This window comes from Cuculus canorus, chromosome 3 (genome assembly GCF_017976375.1).
Source record: "Cuculus canorus isolate bCucCan1 chromosome 3, bCucCan1.pri, whole genome shotgun sequence".
In the NCBI taxonomy this organism is placed as follows: Eukaryota; Metazoa; Chordata; class Aves; order Cuculiformes; family Cuculidae; genus Cuculus; species Cuculus canorus.
In genome coordinates this window covers 5,746,275-5,772,500 of record NC_071403.1, presented here as the reverse complement: position 1 = coordinate 5,772,500, position 26,226 = coordinate 5,746,275, and the positions used below count along the sequence as shown (strand labels likewise).

At 44.9% G+C, this 26,226-nt stretch overlaps 1 protein-coding gene across 2 annotated transcripts; it reads right to left on the bottom strand.

The window, feature by feature from the left end:
• Positions 1 to 4,925: 4,925 nt before the first annotated feature.
• On the bottom strand, positions 4,926 to 25,550 carry KBTBD11 (kelch repeat and BTB domain containing 11). 2 transcript variants are annotated; one of them, XM_054063585.1, is made up of 4 exons: positions 25,393 to 25,504; positions 16,102 to 16,198; positions 8,671 to 8,802; positions 4,926 to 7,083 (listed from the first exon to the last, which is right to left on the bottom strand). In XM_054063585.1, the coding sequence occupies exon 4, from the start codon at positions 7,015 to 7,017 to the stop codon at positions 5,263 to 5,265; it is 1,755 nt and encodes a 584-aa protein (XP_053919560.1). In that variant the 5' UTR covers positions 7,018 to 7,083; positions 8,671 to 8,802; positions 16,102 to 16,198; positions 25,393 to 25,504; the 3' UTR covers positions 4,926 to 5,262. The 2 variants fall into 2 exon arrangements, with proteins under 2 accessions (XP_053919560.1, XP_053919559.1); XM_054063584.1 differs by lacking the exon at positions 16,102 to 16,198 and having other exon boundaries at positions 25,393 to 25,550.
• Positions 25,551 to 26,226: the final 676 nt, after the last annotated feature.

Below are 26,226 nucleotides of genomic sequence, written 5' to 3'. Positions count from 1 at the left end.
TTGTTGTTTGAGACGTATTGCAGCTGCAAAACTACCAACGTAACTGGTAAAAACTCAGGCTGCTTAAGGAATATTTGAAAAAAAAATGGTCCTGTTGTTACGGTTGTCTCGAATACTAACTCTGGTTTGCCTTCCCTGCTATTTGTTTGTTTCAGCTGGATATATAGTAGGTATTTTCGACTCCTAAGGCTTTTCTTCCCTCCTGTCCCTCTGCCTCACCGCCCAATTTCTTCCTATTGAGTAGTTTAGGAAAGTTAGAGAGCCTCCAAAATATCCTGCTGATTGCAAAAGCTCGTTCCAGCAGCTCTTACTGCAGCATTCAGCAGGCCAAAAGAAATGAAAAATGGGTGATTATAGATTCTGAAGTGCACAATTTTACTCAGCTTGTGTGTCAAGCTCTGCTTTTAGAAGCAGTAAAGTCAGGGTAGTTCCAGTCACCTACAAAATGTGTGGAACTATTACAGACTTGCGTTAAACTATCTCAGAGTAGGAGCTGAGGCAGTAAATATACTTAAATAAAACCATACTTTGCTACAATTGTACTCAGGCTCATACTGGTAATAGCTACACAGAGATGTTCTGTTAAACCCAGCGTGAATCCGCTGCGCAGAATAACAGCAGACAAAGAAAAGAATTCCATCAAATGCTTGTGACTACGACTGCTCAATGTACCACCATTTCTTCTTCTTGTGCTTTCTTTGGGCTTCAATGGTTGGACTTGAAGATCTTAAAGGCCTTTTCCAACCCTAACGATTCTATGATTCTATGATTCTATGATTCTATGATTCATTCAAGTAGAAAGCACTCCACATCAGTCCAGACACAAAGCACAAATCGCCTCAGTGCCACTGTTAAGCTTTGTGATAACGAAGGCTAACACGTCTATGGAGCAGTAATGGAATGGATACCGTAATGCAGGAAAAGCAATAGGTCACACATGAATAGCGATAATCAGGATACAACACTCTGAGAGCCAATCAAACAGCACAGGAGAATTACAGCTTTCATGTGAATAATTTATTCTTTTATCACTTTAAATTTTACCAGGTACTTATTTACACAGAGGGGTTTTTTTTGTGTGGACAGAATTTACACCAGCTACTGCACAATTTTATTCATTAATAGGGTATGATTAGCATCCTCCCTATGTTGCTTAAGAGTTTCTGTTTTGATCAAATATGGTTATTCTTTTGCCAATTATTCCTTTGATTTAGTTTCCAAGCGTAAACAGAATTTGTACTAATGCCTCTGCTGCAATTAAGATTTCTTTTTACGGAACCTGTTAATGGATGGAAATAGTAAATTTCTATCCGTTATTAGCATTTGATAAGAAGTCTTGTGTCTTTATTGAAGCAGGGATTTTGTTTTAGATGCAAAGAAGGCTTCAGGCATTTCCACGTCAGGCACTGCAAGGCCTTTTTACCAAGGCATCACCCCTGAGAAGAATCTGAATTCCCAACTTGGCCTCCCAGCACTGTGCATGCAGTCCCTCACCTCAGACCAGCAATAAAAAATGCAGAGCCTCTCTGGAAAAGATTTCCATAGAAGAAAAGTTGCCCAATTACACCAGCATGTACTAAATGTGTCCTGAACTACCCACCCAGGAGCTGGAGCATGGAATCTACCCAGAACTCAAGGTGCAGGGGTTTGTGTGCTTTTGGAGGACTTGCATGAGGTTCATCCCTGAAAAAGAGCCACAGGAGGTGGTCCCAATACTCTTCTTCTAAATAGTCATCTAGATTTGAGAACACATACAAATGAAGCAGGAGGCCTGAGTTCAGTCCTTACTCGGCTTGGGGGAATTCAAGCCTACCTCCTCTAGCAGATGACCTTGAAAGCAGAAGTACTTCAGGTCGAAGGATGCAGAAAAATGAACTCCTGCACATCCTAATAAAAGTGGGAGAAGAGGACTGTGAGATTCATGGAGAAGACAGCAGAGAAGACCATGCCCCTCCAGCTAGTCTGAGATCCCTCAGCGAATTCACACCTGGATAATTTCTGAGATTTTTAGCCAATTATTATATAACACAAAATGCATAAATATTTAAAGATGAGGGATTAGCTCAAATCAGGCAGCGGAGATGTGGAATGAACCCTTTCAGGCTATAAAAGTGAGCGCATATCTCTGTGTTTCCATGCAAATGGGATAGCCTTCAGGCTATCAGATTAAATAGCTCTGTTTTAAAAGCAAAAACACATGCAAACAAAATTTGAAGGTGGCTTGGCCCTTTAGTTTGTACCACAAAAACATATTAGACCAGTGGCTTCTGGGTATGGCATCATCTAGTTTCAAAGGAGCTGCGGCAGCTGCAAAGGGGTGAGCAGTTCTGAACGGGTGGACGGGAACTGCTCAGCACCTCCGCACGGCAAAGGGATGGCGGTCACTAAGTTTCAAAGAATAACTCTCAGCAAACTGGCCTTGGGGAGGAAACAGGCCACAAAGTAGGAAATCTGGCTAGAAACATGCCTGTGTTGTCAATCAACAGACTGTGATTATGCAAAGAGTGTAGAAAGGAAGGAGGTTTGACGGGCAGCTACTAATGAACACCAGACTCTGCCCTCGTTTACACTGTGTAAATAGTGAAAGCGGGTTAAGCGCTTCGTTCAACCTTTTCGAACAATGGGAGCGAGGAAAAATACAAACCACTGCAGGTTCGTGAGAAAGCTTCCTACTGTAAAGATCGGGTCCAAATATATTTCCTCATGGTGTACAGCAACAAATATTGGAAGAAAGGATCAATTTCATTCTTTCCCAAAAGTCTGTTGTGTATTTTCACAGCTTAAATCATGGAAACTCCCACAAATTCATTTAGAAGCATTTTCATTAGCAGGAATGAAAACGCTTAATTAGTAGGAATAAAAAGCTGGCTTGATTCTTCACTATGCTGTAGTATAAAAGCTATACTACATAGTATTTTGAACTATGAAATTGTAAGATAAAACAGACACTTTCTTGTGTGCCTCTGGTGACTCTACTAAATCAAAAGTAGCACTGGCCTAGCACTTATGTCTTTATTTTAAGTATGCGCCTATGCTTCACTACACAGCTCAATAAACTTCCTACAGTTAACATAAAAATTATGTTGAAGGCAAACACACGATTCTGCTTTCCTGCTCAAGTTACAGTGCTGCAATTTAATCTAGCGAACATTTCCAAGGATCCTTGGCTGAGAATTAAGTCTATCATTCAGTAATAAAAAGCTCCATTTCTTTGTGAATCACTAACAAATACGCCCTCTGTGGTATTAAATTCCACTGCACCAACCTGTACTCAGGCTAAAATAAGCATCACACTCTGCAGACCTACAGCTCCTACCTGGGTGATGCTTTAATGAGCTCACTAGGGAACAGGTTCCCTTGGCTAAGAACTTTTAGGACTGGACTACTGTTTTCTAGAGGATGGTTAACCAGATGAGCTGTATTAAAGCCCTACGCAAGACAGATGGATAAAACACGCGCAAAAAAAAAAAAGTAAGAGTGAAGGAAAAAATTATCTATAAACTTCATTATTTTCTTTTGTGAAGATGGTGTCTCTTAGGACAGAGCCTGCTGCCTTCCTTTGGAACTAGCAATAATGTATAAGAATGCTAATGTCCTCCTTAACAAAACATCTTAATAAAACATAAAAAGATCTGCTTTCTTTGATGTAAGGTCCCTATGTCTTTCTAAAATATGAACCTACTAGAGCTCTGAGTATAAACAATTCTCTTCCGCAATCCATGCCAGTTCTAGGCTGAATTACCAATAGCAAAACCACTGGTTCTGTTTTTCAGAGAAGGTTTCTCAGTGATTTACTCTAAAGCTAAAACACTTGCCTCGCCTATTGACTTTTTAATATAAAATGTATAAAATAAATGCATGTGCCCATTTCAATACAGTCTGTCTGCATAGAGGGTTTACATTTTTCCAGTTCTAAGCAACATGACAACAAGTATGCTCCGGTTTTCCACAGGCAGGAAGAAGCTTTGTATGGTTTTGTCTTGTTAGGATGCTGCTCCATAAACAGTGCTCCTGAGTGGTTCAGAATCCCACTGATAACATACCAGCGTGTACTGCAATTAACAAGGACTTATTGACTACAGCAGTCATTAGATCAAAATAAATAAAGCAGTCTCTCCATCAAATGATAGGGAAATAACATCATGCTAGTGCACAATATACTCAACATGTGTAGCGCATTCCTATGTTCCACATCCTCCTTTTTATGGTCTTGCATTAAATTGGAAAAGCCTCTTGCCACAGGATACTGAACAGAGAGTGAAACATTTAAACTGTCTGCAGCCAGTTGCAAAAAAATTTACATTTGGTTTAGGTTAATTTCTCTTGACTTGCAGATAATTAAAGAGCAGCTGAAGTACAAAATACTTCCCCCAACTCTAGTGGCATACATGGTCATGTCAATTGGTTGCAGTCTGAAGAGCTTCAGTTCATTTTAGTTATGCTTTAAAATCTCTGATAAAAAAAGGTAATAAAATGATGTCTTTTTTACACAGAAAACATTACCTTGTTCAGATAAAGAATGTAACATTTCATATCTGCTATAATACACCGCACTTTAAAAAGGTAATTTGCCCTTCTTGTTTGTGTTCCCAAATACATGTGGCACACATTTGTGTTGCTTAAAACTTGAAGTCTGGTATCTGTTAAATCATTCATTGTGGCTGAAATTCCTGGGACCACACAGTGCCATGTCTTCCTTAAACCATCTACTACACGAGAAATGAAAGGCTGCGATGAAGATGAACTTCCTATACTTTTCTAACAGGAAATAGTTGGTTTAACACAAAACAAGCGCAGCTCAAATAAGCTGCCAGCAGTGTTTATGCTTCTGCATCATCCCAGAAGAAAACAAATGGCAGAATTGGCTCAAGCCCAGATTGCAACTACGTGTAAACACATGGCCACTTAACAGTAAGGTCCCACTGTAGTCAGGAATTTGTTAGAAATCCAGGTGTAAAATAGTTTTTCTCAGATTAGGAGTTGGCACAAACAAAATCCAGAGATTATCCTTTATAGCAGCTTTTCCTTTCATGTGCTTAGCTTTTCACATAAAGCACAGTGCACACAAGTTACACACAAGTTACAACCAAGTCACAACCAAGTTGCTTTAGCTCAACATCTTGGGAACGGAGAAGAGGAAAGCGGAGAACCTTCTCTCTGCAGACATACCTGAGAGGGTCCCCTGTGTATGGAGGAGTTTGTGGGTCTCCCCCAACTGCAACACAGCTCCCCAGTTGGGAAGCCAGAGCCAGGCTGGACACCTCACAGTGGGAGAGAGCCCTCCTGGTCCCCTGCTTTGTCCAGCCTCTCGGGCAGGGTGAGCACGAAGGGTAGGAGGACACCCTTGGCATCCAAGGGAGCTTTAAGAAGCTCCCCATCAAAAGTGCCCTTGAGCCCACCATCCGCTTCCACTTCACCATCTTGGGCTAGGCTGAAGCGGAGGGTGCCGGTCCGGTTGACACAGTAGATGGTGTTGCCCAAGGGGACACAGCGAAAGGGCTGGATGGGGCCACTACTGGGCCGCAGGCTGGCACACTGGCTCCAGTGCTTGGCCACCGTGTTGTACCGGAAAACTTCCACACCACCACCAGTCCCGCCACCTGGGCCTTGCTCCCCACCACGGCCGCTGCTCACATCAAAGCGGTAGATGAAGCTCTTGAAGGCCACCATGTCAGCAGAGCGCCGGCGGCTGCTGTTGTATGGGCACTCCTGCCACTCATCACGTTTGGGGTCATACTTGAGCAGGCGGTAGAAGAGGGAGCCTCCTGACACATAGATCTCTCCGTTGCAGGTGGTGGCCTCGTGAGCCACAGCAAAGGCACCCTTGGGCAGGGGTGCCACAGGGCTCCAGCGGTCAGCCCGTGGGTCGTACCTCTCCACGGTGAAGAGGCACTCACCCCCCACGGCATAGAGGTAACCGTCCAGGGCCAGCAGCTTGAGCTGTGAGCGGGGCTGAGCCAGCGGCCGTACCTGGCTCCAGGTGTCAGTGAGGGGGTTGTAGCAGAAGACCTTGTCGGAAAGTCGAGCCCGGGGCTCACTGCCCGCTGTCCCTGTTGCAATGCCCCCTGCTAGGAAGAGGTAGTTGTGGAGGACGCACATGGCGCAGCCTTTGGCGTTGGCCTCCTCGGGCAGGCGCGTCAGCACCCTCCACTCGCCGCTGGCCTCGTGGTAGCAGTGGATGAGGGAGCCACTGTCCTCCAGCGACACCACGGATGAGGGGCTCTGTGGCCGGCTGCTCTCACGGCTCTGTGGCCGGCTGCCGCCAACCGGTCGCTCAAAGGCATCGCTGACCTCAGCCACCAGCAAGCAGGGCCGGCCAGCTTCCATGCGCCGCTGCAAGATGAGGTCCCGCTCAGTGCCACTGAGGCGGCCGTAGACGCCAGGCTCCCGCAGCACCTCCAGGTAGTGGTCACTCATGAAGCGGTAGGCAGCCTCCCGCAGCTCCGCCAGCCTTTGCTTCTTGGCCAGACAGAGGAGCTGGTAGCAGTTGTCGAGGCGGAGCTGGGCACGCATGGCCTCGGCGGCACAGTGCAGAGCACAAGGCATCTGGAGGACGCGGGCACCGCTCACCACTTCGGCCAGGTTGTCGTGCCGCACCTCACCCATGCGGGCCGTGTAGACGTAGTCAATGAGGAGCCGCAGCGCCCCGTAGCTCACACCCTTCACCCGCAGTACATCCCGTGAGGCACGGGCACGAAAGTAGTCACTCTTGGCTGCCAGCACCGACTTGTGCGCACGGATGCGACGCCCTGACACCTCGATCACCAGATCGGGCTCCTCCGCCGGCCGCTCTTGCGAACCAACCACATCCTCACCCTTCTCTTCCTCTGGCTGGCAGGTGGTGTTATTGATGTCCCACTGGCTCTCCACCACCCGGCCACCAGTGGTGGGTGGCTGTGGGTCAGCAGAGCTGGTGTTGAAGCAGAGAGAGGAGCTGAAGCTGCATGGGGAGGGCGGCTGGGGCGCGCCATGCCTGGCCCCACTCTCCTCCTCCTCTGCTGCGCCGCTGCCCTCCATGGAGCCACGCTACCTGCACCAGCGCCGTGTGGAGGGCGCTCCTGGCCACTGCAGAACTGCCATCACCTGCGAGGGAGACCAGAGAGAGTTCAGCTTCCCATGGCCATGCCCTGCTCCCCCTTCCCACTTTTCCCCAAGCAGCACTGCTCCAGTTTAATATTGGGCTAGCAATATGCGCTCACAGCCCAGAAGGCAAACCATGTCCCGGGCTGCACCAAAAAAAACATAGAATCATATAGTCTCTAGGTTGGAAAAGACCTTTGAGATCATTGGATGCAACCATACCTGTCTACTAATAAACCATATCCCTGAGCACCTCATCTACCTGTCTTTTACACACCTCCAAAGATGGGGACTCAACCACACCCCTGGGCCTCTGTCAGTGCCCGAAAACCATTTCAGTGAAGAATTTTTTCCTAATGTCCAATCTGAACCAACCCTGGCACAACTTTAGGCCGTTCTCTCTCATCCTATCACCTGTCACTTGGGAGAAGTCACCCGCTTCACTTACAACCTCCTTTCAGATAGTTGTAGATAGCAATAAGGTCTCCCCTCAGCCTCCTTTTCTCCAGGCTAAAAAAGACCAGGTCATAGAATCATAGAACAGTTTGGATTGGAAGGGTTTTGGACCTTAAAGTTACTCCAGTTCCAACCTCCCTGCCCTGGGCAGGGACATGTCCCACTAGATCAGGCTGCCCAAGGCCTCTTCCAACCTGGTCCCTCAGCTGCACCTCACAGGACTTCAAAAGAAGCATGGCCAGCGTGGTGAGGGAGGGGATTCGGCCCCTCTTCTTCACTCCTGTGAGACCCCATCTAAAGTCTTGTGTCCAGCTCTGGAATCCTCAACATGATAAGGAAATGGAACTGTTGTAACAGGTCCAGATGAGGCCATGAAGAGGCCTCATATCTGAGCACCTCTGCTATGAGGACAGGCTGAGAGAGTTGGGGTTGTTCAGCCTGGAGAAGAGAAGGCTCCAGGGAGACCTTTGAGCATCTTCCAGTAGGGACTTTTTACAAGGACATGGAGTGACAGGACAAGGGGGAATGGCTTTAAATTGCAGGGGAGAAGATTTAGACTACACATTACGAAGAAATTCTTTGCCTCAAGGGTGGTGATGCAATGGCACAGGTTGTCCAGGGTAGATGGGGATGCCCAGTCCCTGGAGGTGTTCAAGACCAGCTTGGATGTGCCTTGAGCAGCCTGATCTGGTGGGAGGTGTCCTTGCCCACAGCAGCGGGGTTGGAACTGGATGGTCTTTAAGGTCCCTTCCAACCCAAAGCATTTTATGATTCTATAATAACATTTAGAGCTGCCCTTCTCACAAGTGGGCCTGTCTCTGGCTTCTGGGGCTAAACCCGAGCTCTTCCTTTCCCTGGAACGTCCGTCCCGCTGCTCCGCTGCCTTCCACTGCCCTGGGCCATCCACACTAGCATATGCCCCGAAACCTGCCCTCTTTCTGGTGGAGGAATTGTCCCAAAGATCACTCCAATGCCCTGAAAAGCAATTCTGGTTTTCCTGTTGCTATGCAAAAATTTTAAGCAGTTTGCATGCCCAGCAGCCTTTTCATGGCAGTGGTCCCTACTCTGTGCTGGGGAATGAGGAAAAACATCTTTAACAGCAGATACTTGGGAATAATATCATAATCTACTCACCTTGTGCACCTCTTTTAGTGGAAGGTTGTGGTTGCAACCTATTGTGGAAGGAGATTCCCCAGTAGCCAAGTTTTCCTTTACAGGACCTTCATGAAGGTTTCTTCGTATCGCTGCTGCTCATATGCGTTCCCCCTTTTTTAAAGAAAGAGTAAAAAGTTGATTACTTTCAAAATCAATATATTCTCAGCTCACTCAGATGTTTGGGACTATTAGAGTTATGTTCCTTTAATAGGACATCCATAGTACCCTAAAGTGACCAGAAATATGCTAACAGATTTTAATTGTTTACAAATCACATCAAAGGGTTTTTGTTGTTGTTATGACAAAAGCAAGCCGACATGTATGTAACAGCATATGTAGCTGTAACGTGTCAGTGAGATGGAAACCAGACTTCTTTGGGACAGGTTCATGTGCTGCTGCCAGTTCTGTTCAGTATTTTTATCAATGACCTGGATGAAGGGATTGAAAGCACCCTTAGAAAGTTTGTGGATGACATAAAGCTGGGAGGAAGGGTCTGCTTCAGGGTAGGGAGGCTCTATAGAACAGGCTGCATCGATGGGCTAAGACCAATGGATAAGATTAAACAAGGCCAAGTACAGAGTCCTGTACTCGGGACACAATACACCCATGCAGCACTGCAGGCTTGGGGAAGAGTGGCTGGAAGGCTGCCTGGCAGAGAAGGACCTGGGGGTGTTGGTTGACAGTGGCTGAACAAGAGCCAGCAGTGGCCCAGGTGGCCAAGAAGGCCAATGGCATCTTGGCTTGTATTAGAAACATCGTGGCCAGCAGGACCAGGGAAGTGATTCTGCCCCTGTGCTCAGCACTGGTGAGACCGCACCTTGAATCCTCTCACTACAAGAAAGACATTGAGGTCCTGGAGCGTGTCAAGAGAAGAGCAACAAAGCTGGTGAAAGGGCTGGAGAACAAGTCTTATAAGGAGTGGCTGGGGGAACTGGGGTTGTTTAGCCTGGAGAAGAGGAGGCTGAGGGGAGACCTTATTACTGTCTACAACTGCCTGAAAGGAGATTGTAGAGAGGTGGGTGTTGGTCTCTTCTCCCAAGTGACAGGTGATAAGACAAGAGGGAATGGCCTCAACTTGTGCTGGGGCAGGTTCAAGATTGGACACTAGGAAATATTTCTTCACAGAAAGGGTTCTCAGGCACTGGCAGAGGCTGCCCAGGGAGGTAGTGGAGTCCCCATCCCTGGAGCAGTTTAAAAGACGGGCAGATGAGGGGTTCAGGGATCTGGTTTAGTAGTGGACATGTACAGCTGGACTCAATGATCTCAAAGCTCTTTTCTAACCAAGTGATTCTACGTCTGAAAAACTTACTGCTTCTGTTAATAAAAAGTAGAATTGAGCAAAAATCACAGTAGACAATTAGAACATGAAGTTTCTTCTGGGAAAATGGTAGGCTGCAGGGCACAGCTTTAAGTAGGTTAGTTACTGTCAGCACCATCATCACCCAGTTGCATCTTCATTCCACAAATGTAATGGTGAGAATTGAACAACGTGCTGTTTGTTTGCCTCGTGTTTGTTTACAGATTTCGCAGACTCGGATTAAGTTTTGATGAATGATGCATGAAAATTGTCCAAACATACTTAATTCCATTTAATCAGTATCTGCAGCTCTGATTCTACTTTTAAGGAGGTTACTAATTTCCATTAAAATCCCCACTGGCATTCTTTTCCCACTCCTCAAGGAACACTCATTTCTATGTAAAGTATGCCTTGTGACTTCCTTTCAGCAGAGGTAATTTATTTATCCTATTAAATTAATATTAGGAAAATCTAACATTTTTATGCCTTTTTAATGAAAGCATAATTGAAAGGTGATATTGTCTGGAAACTCCTGACACAGACATGAAATATAGAAGCCCATACTTGCGCAAGCAAAATTCACTTAAATAATACTATCAGTCTTTCCTTATGGGGTTTTATTTCGTGCACTTGCCCTGCAAAGGACTTTCTACTACATTTGGTGGCATTCAGTTGGACAACAAATCGATACTGGGGTTTGATTTCTGGATATTTGAGCCTTTGAGGCCATAACAAAGGTTTATCAGAATGAGCTGATTCACAAATTTTGTTTTTCTCATCTGGGTCCTTAAAAATCTGCCACTTACAAACTTTCAATGACATTTTATGAACTTTTTGATAGCTTTTGTGGCAAATTCCCTGAGGTCCAGACCCAAACTCAGTAGGTTAGGCTTTACTGACTTCCTTTCTGCAGCTTTAACTAGATAAGGAGGAATGCAGTGGTCTGTGTGTACACTCAGCGTGTCTGTGGAATATATATTGGTTCATTAACAACTTAAACTGAGTGGCCTCCTTGTTGATGTGATTTTGTTTTCCAGTGAGTCTTCACAGTACTGAATTCACCATGTAACCATTTCTATTAGGATTTATTACGCTGTAGACATTGAGATTAATCTACTTTCTGCTCCAGCCCTTCCAAAGCCCCGGTGATCAACTTTGTTCAAGAGCAGCTACTGTAAATTACATCAGAGAAAAGTCTTCTGGACATGGTTAAGATAAACACCTGGAATGTTAAAACTCTGATGAACTGTTGTATTAAGAAAATGGTATAAAATTTGCAACATAAGTATGTAATTGAAACATCTTGTGTCTCCTCTGCTCTTTCTTGGGCCGAGAGCCATGACTTTCAGCCCTTATCTTGCTACAGTTCTGGATAGCTTGACCTCCTCAATCATAAATATTCAAAGAGTGCTAATATATTTCCCCTTGTTGCTTTCAGTATTATAATCGTTCCTGGATCCAGACACACCTCACTTCTGAGACTACTTCTAACTTCTTCTACTTATGTTCAACCTCTACAAGACGGAACGAGGAGCTTCAGGTAGTTTCAAGCTCTGAGTCTTACTGCTTGAGTTTGCAAGTGAAACGTGAGAAGTCAAAAGCAGTAACTGTAATGCCATTAAAATCTCTGTATGGGGAAAAGTATTTCTTGCATGATGTCTCAGGGGAAAATCACCAGCTAGAATATTCAAAGTTGTTAAAAAGAGCATCTAGAAAAAAGTGACCTTTTCAACTTTCTTGCATAATGAAAATAGAAAGGGTAAGAGCATCCTCAAGCACAGTAATCATGTTTCCCGTATTCAGATATATGCTTGGCTTAGAATCATAGAATCACTAGGTTGGAAAAGATCTTTGAGATCATCGGCTCCAACTGTACCCATCCACTACTAAACCAGACCCCTAAGCCCTTCATCCAACCATCATTTAAAAACCTCAAGGGATGGGGACTACATTACCTTCCTGGGCAGCCTCTGCCAGTGCCCAAGAACCCTTTCTGTGAAGAAATATTTCCTAGTGTCCAATCTGAACCTGCCCCAGCACAAGTTGAGGCCACTCCCTCTTGTCCTATCACCTGTCACTTGGGAGAAGAGACCAACACCCACCTCTCTACAACCTCCTTTCAGGCAGTTGTAGACAGTGATAAGGTCTCCCCTCAGCCTCCTCTTCTCCAGGCTAAACAACCTCAGTCCTCTCTGCTGCTCCTTATAAGACTTGCTCTCCAGCCCCTTCACTGGCTTTGCTGCCCTTCTCTGGAGGCATTCCAAGACCTCAATGTCCTGGATTGCGACCCAAAACCGAGCCCAGGATTCGAGGTGAGGCCTCACCAGTGCCAAGTACAGGGGCAGAATCACTTCCCTGGTCCTGCTGGCCACTCTGTTTCTGACACAGGCCAAGATGCTTGACTTGACTCTGAAATGTCACTGAGGAAGAAGCTGCCATCCACCACAGTCCTAACAAACACCGATGGTTAACATCCTCATGAGGAACCACAAGGAAGAAGAAGCACTGATGGTACAGCTTGCTAATGGCAAGCAGAAGATTTCTGAAGAAAATGGCTTTCTGGTGTATTTATAGTTAGCTACCAAGAATATTTTGAAACTCATGCTGAGCATGAGGAGTAATGTATCAAAGTATCACATGAAATTCAAGCAACAAGGAACTCAACGGGGAAGCTGAAGACTCAGAAGAGCTAAAGGAGGGTTTGGAGGACTTTGTCAATGACAGAGCAATGACTGTTCCAGCAATCTCAGCACCTTTGTCTAGTTGAAAACAAAGCACAGGAATTACACAAAGATGAAGCTGAAAAAACAATTCAGAGCAGCTGCAGAACCTTCCCATTATTAAGCAACGTGACCGATCGGAGTTAAAAGGTCATGGATTTAGTATTAAACAGGAAGAAGCTGAAATGGGCTGATGGAAATACAATACTGAACTCCTCCTTCTTTCTTTTCTTAGCTACAGTGATCAAAGAGTTGCATCGCTGTTCTGGTGACACAGAACATTCAAAAATTACTGAATCGCAGAAGATACTTGATAGCTGTGCTGATTCAAAAAGATCTGAACTCCTCGCAATCGTGTTTGGCTTAAAATAAACGTGGGTTTAGCACTTTTTTCCAAACTCACCAGCACGATAGGTGCTGGAAAAGGAAGCAAGCTGTTCCGAGTACATTGCATCTGTGGACTGATGTCACCTTTTACACTGGGGACTTTGAAGTCCAAAGCTGAATTACTTGGACTGTTTTCATTATCATGGGTTTGGTCTAGGGATGATGTAATGTTAATGGACAGAGGAACTGCCAGCAAACATGAACTGTATTTACAGACTTGGCAATGACACACTTACAATATCCTGGATGTGTGCCCCCAACCTCAGATTCTGTGAGACATTACTCAAGTAACAGCACAGATAAGAAAACACAGCTTTTCTGAGCAACTGTAATGAAGAGCTGCAGGTAAAGTTTCCTGGCACTGTGTTAATTTGGCAGTTCTTCTGATAAAATCCAATTAAATGCTTGTTTTGCATTGTTCTCTCTCTTTTTTTTTTTTTTGTGCAGTGCCAATAACCTTTGACCCAAACCCTGTCCTCTAGCAAGACCAACTTTCTTTGGGGAATATGCACATGTAGGAGGAATTAGGTTACTGTTCACAAATGGAAAACTGGTCTGACTCAGACCCAGGGTAAATAAAAGCAGTGCTTTCCCTATCATAAACATCTCTCATTTACATAAGCAAGCTCTTCTCCCCAAGAGACACCACATCAGTTCAGAATTGACAGAATGCCGTTGTGCTCCACCTTAGTCCAGGAAATGCTTTTGTAAAAACTTGTACTGCCAAGTTCTACCCCAGCAGAGAATTCCCTCGGGATAGGGGCGTCATCTGATTGAGATGATTAAGGAGTCCAAAGAGGTAGAATCATCAAAAGAAAGAAAACATTTCTTGTATTTGTTTTAAAAACTAAAAGATGACTCTTGAAAGAGAACAGGCCAATGCAAAGACATCCAGCTCAGCAAAATCTTCTGGAGGGCAGAAGTGTAAAGGGGTTTGTGTATTTATCAGAAGGGTCTGTTATACTTTGGGGAGGGGAAATGGTCTCTTCGAAATCACAGGGAAAATATCTGGAGCATAGAGATGCCATTTCTTTGAAAGAACTTGCAGCGCATGAAATCTTGCATCCTACAACAGATTTAAACCCTAGATCTTAATGGCTTGATTAACCTTCTGCTCGCAGGAAAAATCAAATTGCTTTTAATGGCCCACCTCAAAAAAATTTGCAGGAAGAATACATTTTTTCTTTCCCTTTCTTAAAATTAGGAGTGCTCAAGCTTGAGGTTACAATATAACCCTAATGTCTTGCCTTGTCTACTGGATGCACGTCTTTTGTAGCCCAACCTGCCTACGCGGCTTCCTTGTGACCTCTCAGGGTACTGAAGTTTTCTCTCAACATGTAATGGAGGTATGAGAGGGCTTATCTCATAACTGCAAAATTTTCATACAGCTATCAAGAAAAATAAACCTTTAAAAATGCAGCTTATGATTACAGACCACACAAGAAACGTGGGCAGCAGTTCTTCAACAGAAATTCAGAGGGAGAAAAGGCTGTGTGTGCCTGGGCTGCGGAGGGGAGAGACAAAAAGGAAGTAAGTCTTATTATGAAAATCCTGATGAAATCTATATTCCATCTAGCAAATCAAGACTAAAAATATACAAATTCTAAACAGTCGTCATGGCAAGAGAAAAGGTTTCCTAGCAGTGATATCCATAGAGACAAATATCCTCTAAGAAGGAAACTATCTTTTTGAGTTCCTTCCAGTATAGATTCTTCAGAAGTAGTCAAAGAGGAGCAGTGTCTCTCAGGAGATACCACACCAAAAAGGAAATAGCACTCCCACAGAAACAAAGCCTACGAAAGGTTAAGTGCAAGTCCTCTCCAGTATCTCATAGAAGAACAAAGGTCTAACAAAAATAACAGTCAGAAACGATTTTGAGTGATATGAAAATACATTTGGGGGAAACTCCAGGGCTGATATGATGTCTGCATCACTAATGAACTACAAATCAGGACAAAATAGCATGGCAATACCTTATGGAAAATAACAAAACTTTTTATGGAAAATTGTGGCCACACCTGTGTTGGGGAAATCCACAGTTTGAATACAGAATGGGGGACGATGTGATTGAGAGCAGCCCTGCAGAGAAGGACCTGGGGGTGTTGATTGATGAGAAGCTCGACATGAGCTGGCTATGTGTGCCTGCAGCCCAGCAGGCCAATCGTGTCCTGGGCTGCATCAAAAGAAGCGTGGCCAGCAGGGCGAGGGAAGGGATTCTCCCCTTCTTCTCCACACCCGTGAGACTCCTCCTGGAGTACTGTGTCTGGTTCTAGAATCCCCAACATAAGAAGGATATGGAACTGTTGGAACGGGTCCAGAGGAGGGCCATGAAGATGATCAGAGGGCTGGAGCACCTCTGCTATGACAGCAAGCAAAGAGAGTTGGGGTTCTTCAGCCTGGAGAAGAGAAGGCTCCGGGGAGACCTTTGAGCAGCCTTCCAGTACCTGAAGGAGGCCTGCAAGAAAGCTGGGGAGGGACTTTTTACAGGGGCATGGAGCCACAGGACAAGGGGGAATGGCTTTAAATTGGAGGAGGGAAGATTTAGACTAGACATTAGGAAGAAATTCTTTGCCTCGAGGGTGGTGATGCACTGGCACAGGCTGCCCAGGGAAGGTGGGGATGCCTCATCCCTGGAGGTGTTCAAGGCCAGGCTGGATGGGGCCTTGAGTAGTCTGGTCTGGTGGGAGGTGTCCTTGCTTACAGCAGGGGGGTTGGAACTGGATGGGCTTATAAGGTCCCTCCCAACCCAAAACTATTCTTCGATTCCACAATTCTAGTTCTAGACATGGCCTCCTAATTACAGCTCTAGATATAAATTGAAAGCATGTGGACATGCCTGTGATAAGCTGAAGCTTGTTTACTCTCATCGTATCTGGACCCAGCCAGCACTACGTTACATGTACTGCTGTGTACTGCAGATCAGCGTGGTGCTACAGCTGAGAGGATGAAGGCAGTCCTTGAATGTGCATAATAGAAAATAAGGAGTAACAGCAGGGAAGAGGTTACCTTATCTATAGCATTAGTAGGATGGAACAGGATGGATGGATGGAGGCACGTGTATTCCAGGCTTTACATTTTGGAAGTAGTTTTTAAAAAATATTCTCTGTGAGAAGAGAGAAAAGTACTAAATTATTTAAGAGCTACAGAAAAACACTTCAGTGAGAGACTCACAGCAGCACCCTGCAACCAGACACGAGCTTACTCTGTGTCCATACAGTGTGTGCCAGTCTCGAGCCAACTCCAAAGGGAAAAAGGTGAATCCTAGCTCAGGCACCACCACACAGCCGCAATTCCATGGCTTTGGAGAGAAGGTGACTTGTGCCAGTAGCTTGGAGAACAGGTATAGCAAGCCTCAGTCACCCCGAGAAATGCAGCGCTGATACTTCTTCAGGGCTTGGTATGTTTGATCTCTGACTCAATGACTGTGCACAAGTGTAGACACACGATAATTCTACATACTGATGGCCTTCTTAGGCTGGTAGAGAAAGCACTAAACAAACTAAGGGGTGGAAGCATTAAAAAAGTCAAGTATGTACATTGCTGAGGAAAAAAAAAAAGGAAAAAAAAGACTACCACAGCATATTGTGGATACTGGAAGTCTACATTAAATAATGGGGAGAGTGAAGAAAGAGTCCAAGAAAGGAAAATCTATTGGTGGTGACCAAATGCACACTAACATCTAAAACTGCATCCAGCTTAGGAGAATCCTAATAGAGTATTAATATTCAATGAGAAAGTTGTTATCTCATGTGGAAATGCACATTTTTATCTTGCTACACACTTCTTTCAATAGTGGATTATGGTCCATGTGGGAGGCAGGATGTTGGGCTAGGTGGACATCTGATCTGACATGGGAAGCCCCTTATTCTGACGTGATGAAGGAGACCAGAAGTGTGTGCCTTGCTGGAAGGCATTTGGGAATCCAGAGGAAAGAAAATCTGACAGGAGCAGACAAGCTGATCTAGTGCTCCTTTCTGATCTTAAACTCTGGAAATAGCCAAACACCAGGACTGCTGCCAGCAAGCAAAGCATCAGCTTGTGATGATGATTAAAAGCCTCATCTCAGCATTAGTGGGGTTAACTGCCGTAATGGTGATTGCAGAAATGCACTCCAGCATTAAACTGTGTTGTCAACAAATAAAGAATTGCAAACATGTTCAAAGCCTCTGAAAACGATTTGGCAGTGTTGGTACTAATACAGGAGGCGGAGAACATCCACTGAGAAGCCAAGGCAAGCAAAACAGCAGATTTCCTCAGATAAATTTTTGAAAATAAAAGCCAGGCTTGGGTTTGCATCCCAAAAGAGCAATTGACCCCCATGAACGTACTGTATTCTTGCAAGACGCCTGCTATGTACTACGTTTAATACAGAAGATGAGCCAATAAATTTGGGGGAAATTCTTTTTTTTCCTCAAGATAAAACTGGATTTTGCTACTAATATCATTATGGAAAGGACATACACATTGCAGAGCTCAAAGCACCAGAAATCTGCCTAAGTATGTCACCATTGTGATTAAGAAAGACAGGATTTGAGAAGTAACAATAGACTTCAAAGGGAAGCCAACAAATTCCCACTCTCCTGAGACTTATGCCTAGGAAAAGAAAGGAAAAGTTCTCAAGGAGAGAATAATGAAAACTGTTTCTTTTTCCAGACAAACAATCAGGTACTGAAGGGGAAAAAGACCCACTTTTAAAGACTGAGCAGGCTCAGTGATTTCTTCACAAGTTAAGTAAGCAATGATTAGGAAAGCAGAGGTCCTTCCGAGACATGGAGAATGGCTCCCTTCTCGTTTCTGAAGTTCATATATTGTTTCTTTGCCTAGATACTTTCCCAAAATTAAGGTTTACAGTCACTCTAGCCACAGCTAAAACTCACACGACATCTAGTTAGATTTACAAAACAATTTCAGGTTTCTGCAAACTTTAGCTCTACACAGACTTTGGACTGGATTCAAAGATGGAGAGATGTGCCGCAATGCTAAACATGGCAAAGGCTGACTTTGAGGGCAGTTTTATCTGGCAGCTGGCAATGCAACAGAGATATAAGACCTAAGGCAGCCAGATCAGATAGCAAAAAAAAAAGAAGACTCCAGCATAACAGCCCTAATCTGAAAGGAGGAAAAGAATTAGCTTGCACAGGCTTCTCTCTGCTGGTAAAGTTTGCTGTTCAGCTTATAACTGAACTATTAGGTGACTCATGGAAGCCTGATTTCTTTTATTTGTTATTTCATGAAAACCAGGCCAAGGTGGAGAGACATAGGGTAAAGCCTGAGGCCATATTGATCTGTGGGTGGGATGCACCTCTCAGCTCTCCAGCAAGGGCAGAGACTGAGCTGTACAGTACTGCTGATCTACCTGTAACCAGCTCCTGGAACGGAATCTGGAAGATATGGACCAGTTGCGTACCCATACGCATTGTGTGGGTACGGTTAGATGCCAACTGATTGGAATCCTCAATAAAACAGCACAGGAGAGCTACCAAGGGCTAGCGGCCAGTAGAAAAATACCAAAGACTATGGTGGTGCAGTGGAGGTGTTAATTCTTCCTTTAGGTGCCAGCGCCCAGAATCTTCTCAAAAATAAACCTAAATTATTTTAAAAGAGAGCAGAACTGAGTCTTGCTGCCACTTTGCCTTTCTCTACAATGGTTAGAGCTCTGACCAAGCCCCACAGGAAACCTGGTGCTGCTCCTTCCTTTGTCTGACAAGGTTAAAAAATCCCAAATGTCTACTGAGTGCCCAAACCATCAGGACAAAGAGAGGACAATTACTATCCTTCAGACCAAAGCTGTATTACTTTTCACAGAAACAATAAAAAACATTACTGAGGGAGAGAAATAAGAATCCTTGGTTCTGTTCCCTGATGAAAGGGGACTTTAAGCACTTCTTTCCATTGCCCTTGGTGAGACAGGGGACTTAGTTATACTGCCCGGAGATCCAAGCCATGATGGCTTGTGCTAGGATTCAAAAACACTTTTGCTGATCTCAAAGCAGAAACAGATGCCAGAGTCATAGCTACTTTTGTGGCAAGACTTTACTATCAGAAGTACCTGTAGGCTGCCAGCACAGATTTCACCAAACAACGGCAGTGTTTTTAGCAGCAGCGATGTAACTGAGGGCTCAACAAAAGATGAGGCTACTCCATGTCGTCATCAAAACTGAACAAGGGAAGAAGAGAAAATTGAGCAAAATGCATGGTTTACATTACTAGAAGGTAACAGTTGCTGGCCAGTCTGAGACAGAAATAAAATAGGTTTCTATTAAAATACTCCTATTGCCATGACCTGACACTGTCTGCACTGGATGCATAACATTTTTTAGTATAATGTGAATTTCATATGCTAAGTCTGGGTGTTCAGGCAAAGGCTTTCTGTCTGCACTGATTATATTCAACTTTTACATTTACAATTTAGTGCAAACAATTTAATACCTCTCACAATATTTTTTTTTTCCACTAAACAGGGCCGATAGGTAACAGTTAAGATGTCTGAATTGAAGACTGCCTGGTTATCTAATCTTATTCCTGCAAGAACAGGCCAAAGAATTTTACTCCTGTACCAAGCCAATAACTTCTAGCTGAATTAGGTCAAGGCATTGTTCTGCTCAAATAATTCGTCTCACATCTATATCCTTTCTCAGTTTTGGCCAATGCCCTTCATGGAAAATCAGGTGTCAAATGGATCATCCTTGAAGAAAAATACATGCTGCTTTTCACTTTGGACTTCACTATTCTGCCTTCTGCACTTTCATATCTGCTGACTTGGCAGCATTCTGGTTTTCCAGAATGATCCACGCTCTTTCTGCAGAGACATACAGACAGAGAGCAGAATCATGAAAGGTGATGATGATCACAGCTACTTCAGGACCGTCCCATCTGCTTTTGGACTTCCCAACACAGAGAAGCAAAGACTGTGGTACAGCTGGCTAACCTACGACTCAAACATGTCCTTTTCAGGGGCTACCGGAGAAAGGCTTGTTAATGCATGCAGTTAAATTTGCATTCTGTTCAACAGTCACGGTGCTATTCTTGCATTTGTTAGGTAGCAATCTGAGCAGAGCTGAAGAGTCAGGGCCTGGAGTAAGAGCTATGACCTTCAAACCAGGATGCGAGGCAGAAAGGTGCTTGGGTCTACTGTTATAATTTAGGAGGTGGGAGAAAAAGCTCAGATTCAGGGTTTGTGGTTTATGGTTCTTGACTATTTCGAGATTTTGATAGTTCACTCACAACTCAAAAGTTTGGTTGTCTCTGACTAGGGAGAAACTTTAGATAAATATGAACAACATCTCCTAAAAGCAGACACTGAAGCTTTTCAGCCACTGTACTCTGAAGAGTTGCCTGATTTGGGGACTGAAATGGAAATATCTAATTTCCCTGTAAGGCTGCAAAATGTCTTGACAGGGACAATGTCCCACGGTGGAGATAACAATCTAATAGATTCTTGCAACTCTGTTGCCCATTATAAAGAAGGCCTTCTGGCCTTCTGTCACAGAGAGGGAGTGGTATAAACTCATCCTGAGCAATAAGAAGCAGCATCAGTGAGTTTTATCACACACAAACAGTCTCTGCTCTGCTATTCCTGTATCACAATGTAAAACTTATTGGGATGTATGGCACTTACTAACTGCAAAGCTCACAAGGCAATGCACTCAAATGACTTTTATTTTACTGCTTCTGTACCTGCTGCGAAAACCAAACTCCTTCAGGCCTCTATTATCAATTGTCATTAAAAAAAATACATCACCTGTGTACAAAGCCATTTCCATGGCTCCGGAGAGAATGAGGCTTGTGCTGGTAGCCTGCAGCTAGAAACTTCCACCGAAGTTTCATAGAGCTTTTTGATAAGGACAGAGACTGACATCACTTTAAATCCTACCCCTATTGATAATGATCCCATTAAATTCATGAATGTCTGGATTTCTTACACTGTACATATCAATGTGTACAGTAGCTTTTTTGGAACTGAGGTAAGGTGGAGTGGTGCAGTAAGGGAGAGATGAAAACAAGCTACAGGATAACAGAAGAACTCTCCCATGAAGGCATTTGTCTTTGACTGACTGAATCAGAATGTTTATTGTTCGTGTGCCGCTCCTGTAGCAAAGGATTGGCTTCTGGTTCTTACTGTCTAACACTTTAAAATATGGGTCACAGAAATAATAAGTTTATCTCCAGAGCTTAGGGTCTGTTCTTCCAATCTACTTACAGGAGAGGGAGACAGGAAAGCAGAGCTGCTTCCAGGAAAAAAAAGAAATGATTGCAGATCTCTGACAGGCTGGTAGCCTGCAATAATTCAGATGTCACGGAGCATTCCTGCAGTTAGGGATCCACATGAAAAGCTTACTCTGCTCCTTAAACAATTCTGGAGGAATCAGTGTCCAGAAAAACAACAAACAGCTTGTTCTAATCTGTGAATGTGTACGTGTGAAATAACTTCAATACTATTAATTAATGGAAATCATGTTGTGACAGACAACATAACAGCATGGAAGCTGCTTGTCCAACTTACGTGGATGTGTATAGAAAGGTTGCAGTTTCTGGCAGGCTTTCGAGTGAATTAAAAAAGGCTGTCAACCCGTCTGTTTTAGCCAGAAGTATAGCAATGGCAGCTCGTGAAACATCACACCTGAAAAGCATTTACGTGACACGCTTTTCCTCTCCCTCCGACACGCACTGCAGAATCTGTAGAACTACTGGATTTTTTTCAGCTTGTTTTGCATTAAATAAACTGACTTAACCGATCGTGAATTCCTGCCGTCCTCACTGATGAGGTATAAGAAACTGGAAAGCACCAAATGTGCAGTGCAGAACAAAGGACCTTGCCAGCTCTTTTTTACATTAACACTCAATCACCCATATACAATACTGACCTAGCCTTGGAATTCTTTCAAAGCCAAACATGCCAGTTAGTGTCCAAGGAGCATTTTAGGATGAGGACAGAGAAAAGACTATATAATTGTCAACACTCTGAAGAGAACACAGCATGTACGGGCCTGATCCTGCAGAGGGCTGCATGCTCTGGTCACAGGACCAGCCCCATTCATAATGCCAACATGCACATACTGAGTAAACTGAGTGTTTGCTTAATTAACTGCAGGAGGAAGGCAAAAATCTCCAGCCATTCACTGTATTTTCACGTGGTTATGAGTGCTGGCAGAAGGAGAAGGGCGGGAATGTATGGCCCAGGCTAGGGAAAGAGCAGTGTCCCTTCCCACTCAGTCACAGGTCAGTCATGGATCAGGTTAAACTGGTTGTCAAATCCTGAACTGCTATAAAGTAATTCTGCTTCAATGAAAGGAACTAATCATGCCTGTTCTCTGACAAAACAGCACTGAGACCAAAAAAGCAGCAGAAAAATGGATGATGACAATTCCCCTGAAAAGTAAAGCACAGATGTAAAAGTGTCAAATGTCATGTCCTGAGAAGGCTAACAAGATCAAACACAATGAAAATGAGCTCATTTTTGTTAAATGGCTATTTCCACAGATGCAAAGAGGTACAAAATGACTTCTCAGCTTCTGTTTCATGGAAAAGAAACAGCTTCCTAACTGCAATGCTGCAGAATCTCAGTAGGGATAAACAGCAAAACCCCTGCAAAACTCATACAGGATCGCAGAAGACATGAAAAACCAACCAAACAAAAAAAGGAAGTTTAATGCTACTTTAAAAGAAATCGCAGCATGTCCTTCCAAGTTTTGCAATACCCTTCTTTAGCAGCCAGCTGCCCCTAATATCCTCTTGCAATAGGATACTACAGGATGCCGAAACCCCCAGTAAGTAGGATCTGGATCCAGTCATCTAACCACATCACTGTCTCTACAGTAACCCAGGCCAGCCCTAAATACTATAATCCTGCTTTACTATAGTAAAGCCAGTTAATGGCTTTCATTCAATGTTCCTGCCAAATAATGGTGCTCTAATATTTATTGACATTTTAAATCTGTCCACCTATTTGGACTGTTTGTTACACTGAAAAGCGTTGCAAGCGAAGCATTCGTAGAAGAAAGGAAGCTATTAAGATCTCAGTCTTTTGATATTATCAAGGTGCGGTCCTGCAAAGTCCAGCTCCTAAGAGTGTCATGGTTTAAATCAGTGCCGCTATGGCCAGAGTGGGGGGAAGCTGGGGCAGGCAAGGCACCAGACCCCAGCTCCCAGGCAGGTTCTCAGACAGTGCCATTAGCAGTGGATGACCGCAGCATCCCATTGGCATGCACTGGCTGTCCTAATTAAAGAGTGAATAAATGCTGTGTGATGGGCTCTGAGAAGAGGAGAATGCAGAAGAGGCAGGACGGGTCAGACAGTTAAACTGGGGAGCAAACATTGATTTGTCAGTACTAGTAACAATTTAATTATGATTTTCCACAAACATACCATTCAATTCTTTTTTGGGAGACAGACGGTTAAGTTTAAAAAAATATGGGAGCTCTTTGGCTTCTCAGATCATACAAAAGGATTGTTCTATTCTATTGCTATTTTATTTTTTTATTGCCCTACTTTTTTTTTTCTAGTTTTTTGTTCTAGTTTTCCATTGTTCTATTTACTTGCTGTGGAAAAAAAAGCTTTATAGAATATTATTTCTAGATGGCTCTTTTTTGCCTTGATGGGTGAAAAAAAGTTGGCCATAGGATTTAATTGTAACATTTTCTGCGCTATGTGTAAGTTCGGGAGCCGGCTTTCTGTTGCCTGAAAGGACTAGACATAAATATCTACTAGTTTCAGATAAATGAAGTTCAGTAGGGCTCTTTTCCAAGCATCACCACCTTCCACCCTGCAGAATGGTGTGCGTGTGTGTACACCCAGGGCTTGCACCACTCCTGTGCTCCTAGGAGGATGGGGAAGCACGCCATCAGGAATTTATAGCGGGAAGCAATCTGCTGCTGTTACACCCCCCTAAACGTTAGCGTAAAGAGTCATTTAGATTTTTAACAGGTCAGCAGGATATAAAAATACCGAAACGCAGGCATCAGAGCTGGCTCCTCTGCGACACGGAGAAGGGGCATGGGGAAAATGCGCTCCCCTGCTGCCCAGGGGAGGTGGATTAAGGGGGCTTGAGGGAAGGGGAAAGCACGATTAAACGTGATGGTGCTCTAGTCCCCCCAACACACACACAGAGACACAGACACATGCAGACAGACACACTCACAGACGTGCACAGACACACAGACACAGTCATGGACATGCACAGACACAGAAACACACGTGAACACACACAGACACAGAAACACAGGCACATACAGAGATATGCACACACAGAGCGACACACACAGACATGCACAGACACACAGATACACAGACAGACAGACACACACAGACATAGACATGCACACACACAGACAGACATGCAAACAGACACACAGACACAGGTACACAGACACAGACATACAGACTGAGACACACAGACACACAGATAGACACATGCACAGACACACACACAGATACACAGACTCACAGACACACAGATGCACAAAGACACACAGAAACGGACAGACACAGACAGGCAGGCACACAGGTACACACAGGTACACATACAGACTTACAGACACACAGACAGACACACATGCACAGATACACAGACACATGCACAGACAGACACACAGGTACACACAGACACATACACAGGCTTACAGACACAGACACAGGTACAGTCACACACAAACACACATGCACAGACAGACACACAGGTACACACAGACACATATACAGACTTACAGACAGACAGACAGATGTACACTCAGACACGGACACACATGCACAGACACGCAGACATGCACACAGAGACACACAGACAGACAGACACAGATGTACACAGACAGACACACATGCACAGACAAGACATACACAGACACACAGACACAGAGGTACACTCAGACACACAGACAGGTATGCAGACACACAGACACTTGCACACAGAGACACAGACACAGAGGTACACGCTGACACACAGACACAAGCACAGACAGACACACAGAGACACAGACACAGATGTACACACAGACACACAGAGATACACGCACAGACACACAGACAGATGTACACACAGAGATACACGCACAGACACATGGACACAGATGTACACACAGACAGACACAGATGTACACACAGACAGACACAGATGTACACACAGACACACAGAGATACACACACAGACACAGATGTACACACAGACACAGAGATACACGCACAGACACACAGACGTACACAGACACGCGGATACACAGAGACACAGATGTGCACACTCTGACACACACACAGACACACACACGCACCCCTCGCCCCCTCCCCGCCGGCCGCCCCCGCCCTCACCTCTCCGCAGCCCCGCGGTCTCCGGGCGCGCTGCCGGCGGCGGAGCGGGATCCGCCGGGAAGCGGAGGGGGCGGGATGATGGTGGTGATGGTGGAGAGAGAAGGGGGGGAGCGATGCCAGGCGGCGCAAATGGCTGCAGCGCGGGGGCCGGGCTGGCAGGAGGGGCCGGGCGGCGGCGCGCAGCCCTTTTGTTTGCCTGAGGCGGGGAGGGACCTGTTGCTGCCGTGAGGAGAGCCCCGAGAGCGGGAGGTGCGGGTCTCTGCTCCCGGGTGATGGGATGAGAGGGAAGGAATCGTGGACTCGTTGAATCATAGAGGCCCTGGGTTGGAAAAGTTACCACCCCGCTACTAAACCGTGTCCCCGAGCACCTCATCTCCTCGTCTTTTAAACCCCTCCATGGATGGGGACTCCACCACCTCCCTGAGCAGCCTCTAAATTTTTCCTGATGTCTAATCTGAACCTGCCCTGGTACAAGCTGAGGCCGTTCCCTCTCATCCTATCACCTGTCATTTGGGAGAAGAGACCAACACCCACCTCTCTACAACCTCCTTTCAGGTTATTGTAGACAGCGATAAGGCTCCAACTCTATCCATCCACTACTAAACCAGACCCCTAAGCCCTTCATCCAACCATCATTTAAAAACCTCCAGGGATGGGGACTCCACCACCCCCTGGGCAGCCTCTGCCAGTGCCTGAGAACCCTTTCAGTGAAGAATTTTTTCCTAACGTCCAACCTGAACCTCCCCTGGTGCAACTTGAGGCCATTCCCTCTCGTCCTATCACCTGTCACTTGGGAGAAGAGACTTAAGATCCACCTCTCTACAACCTCCTTTC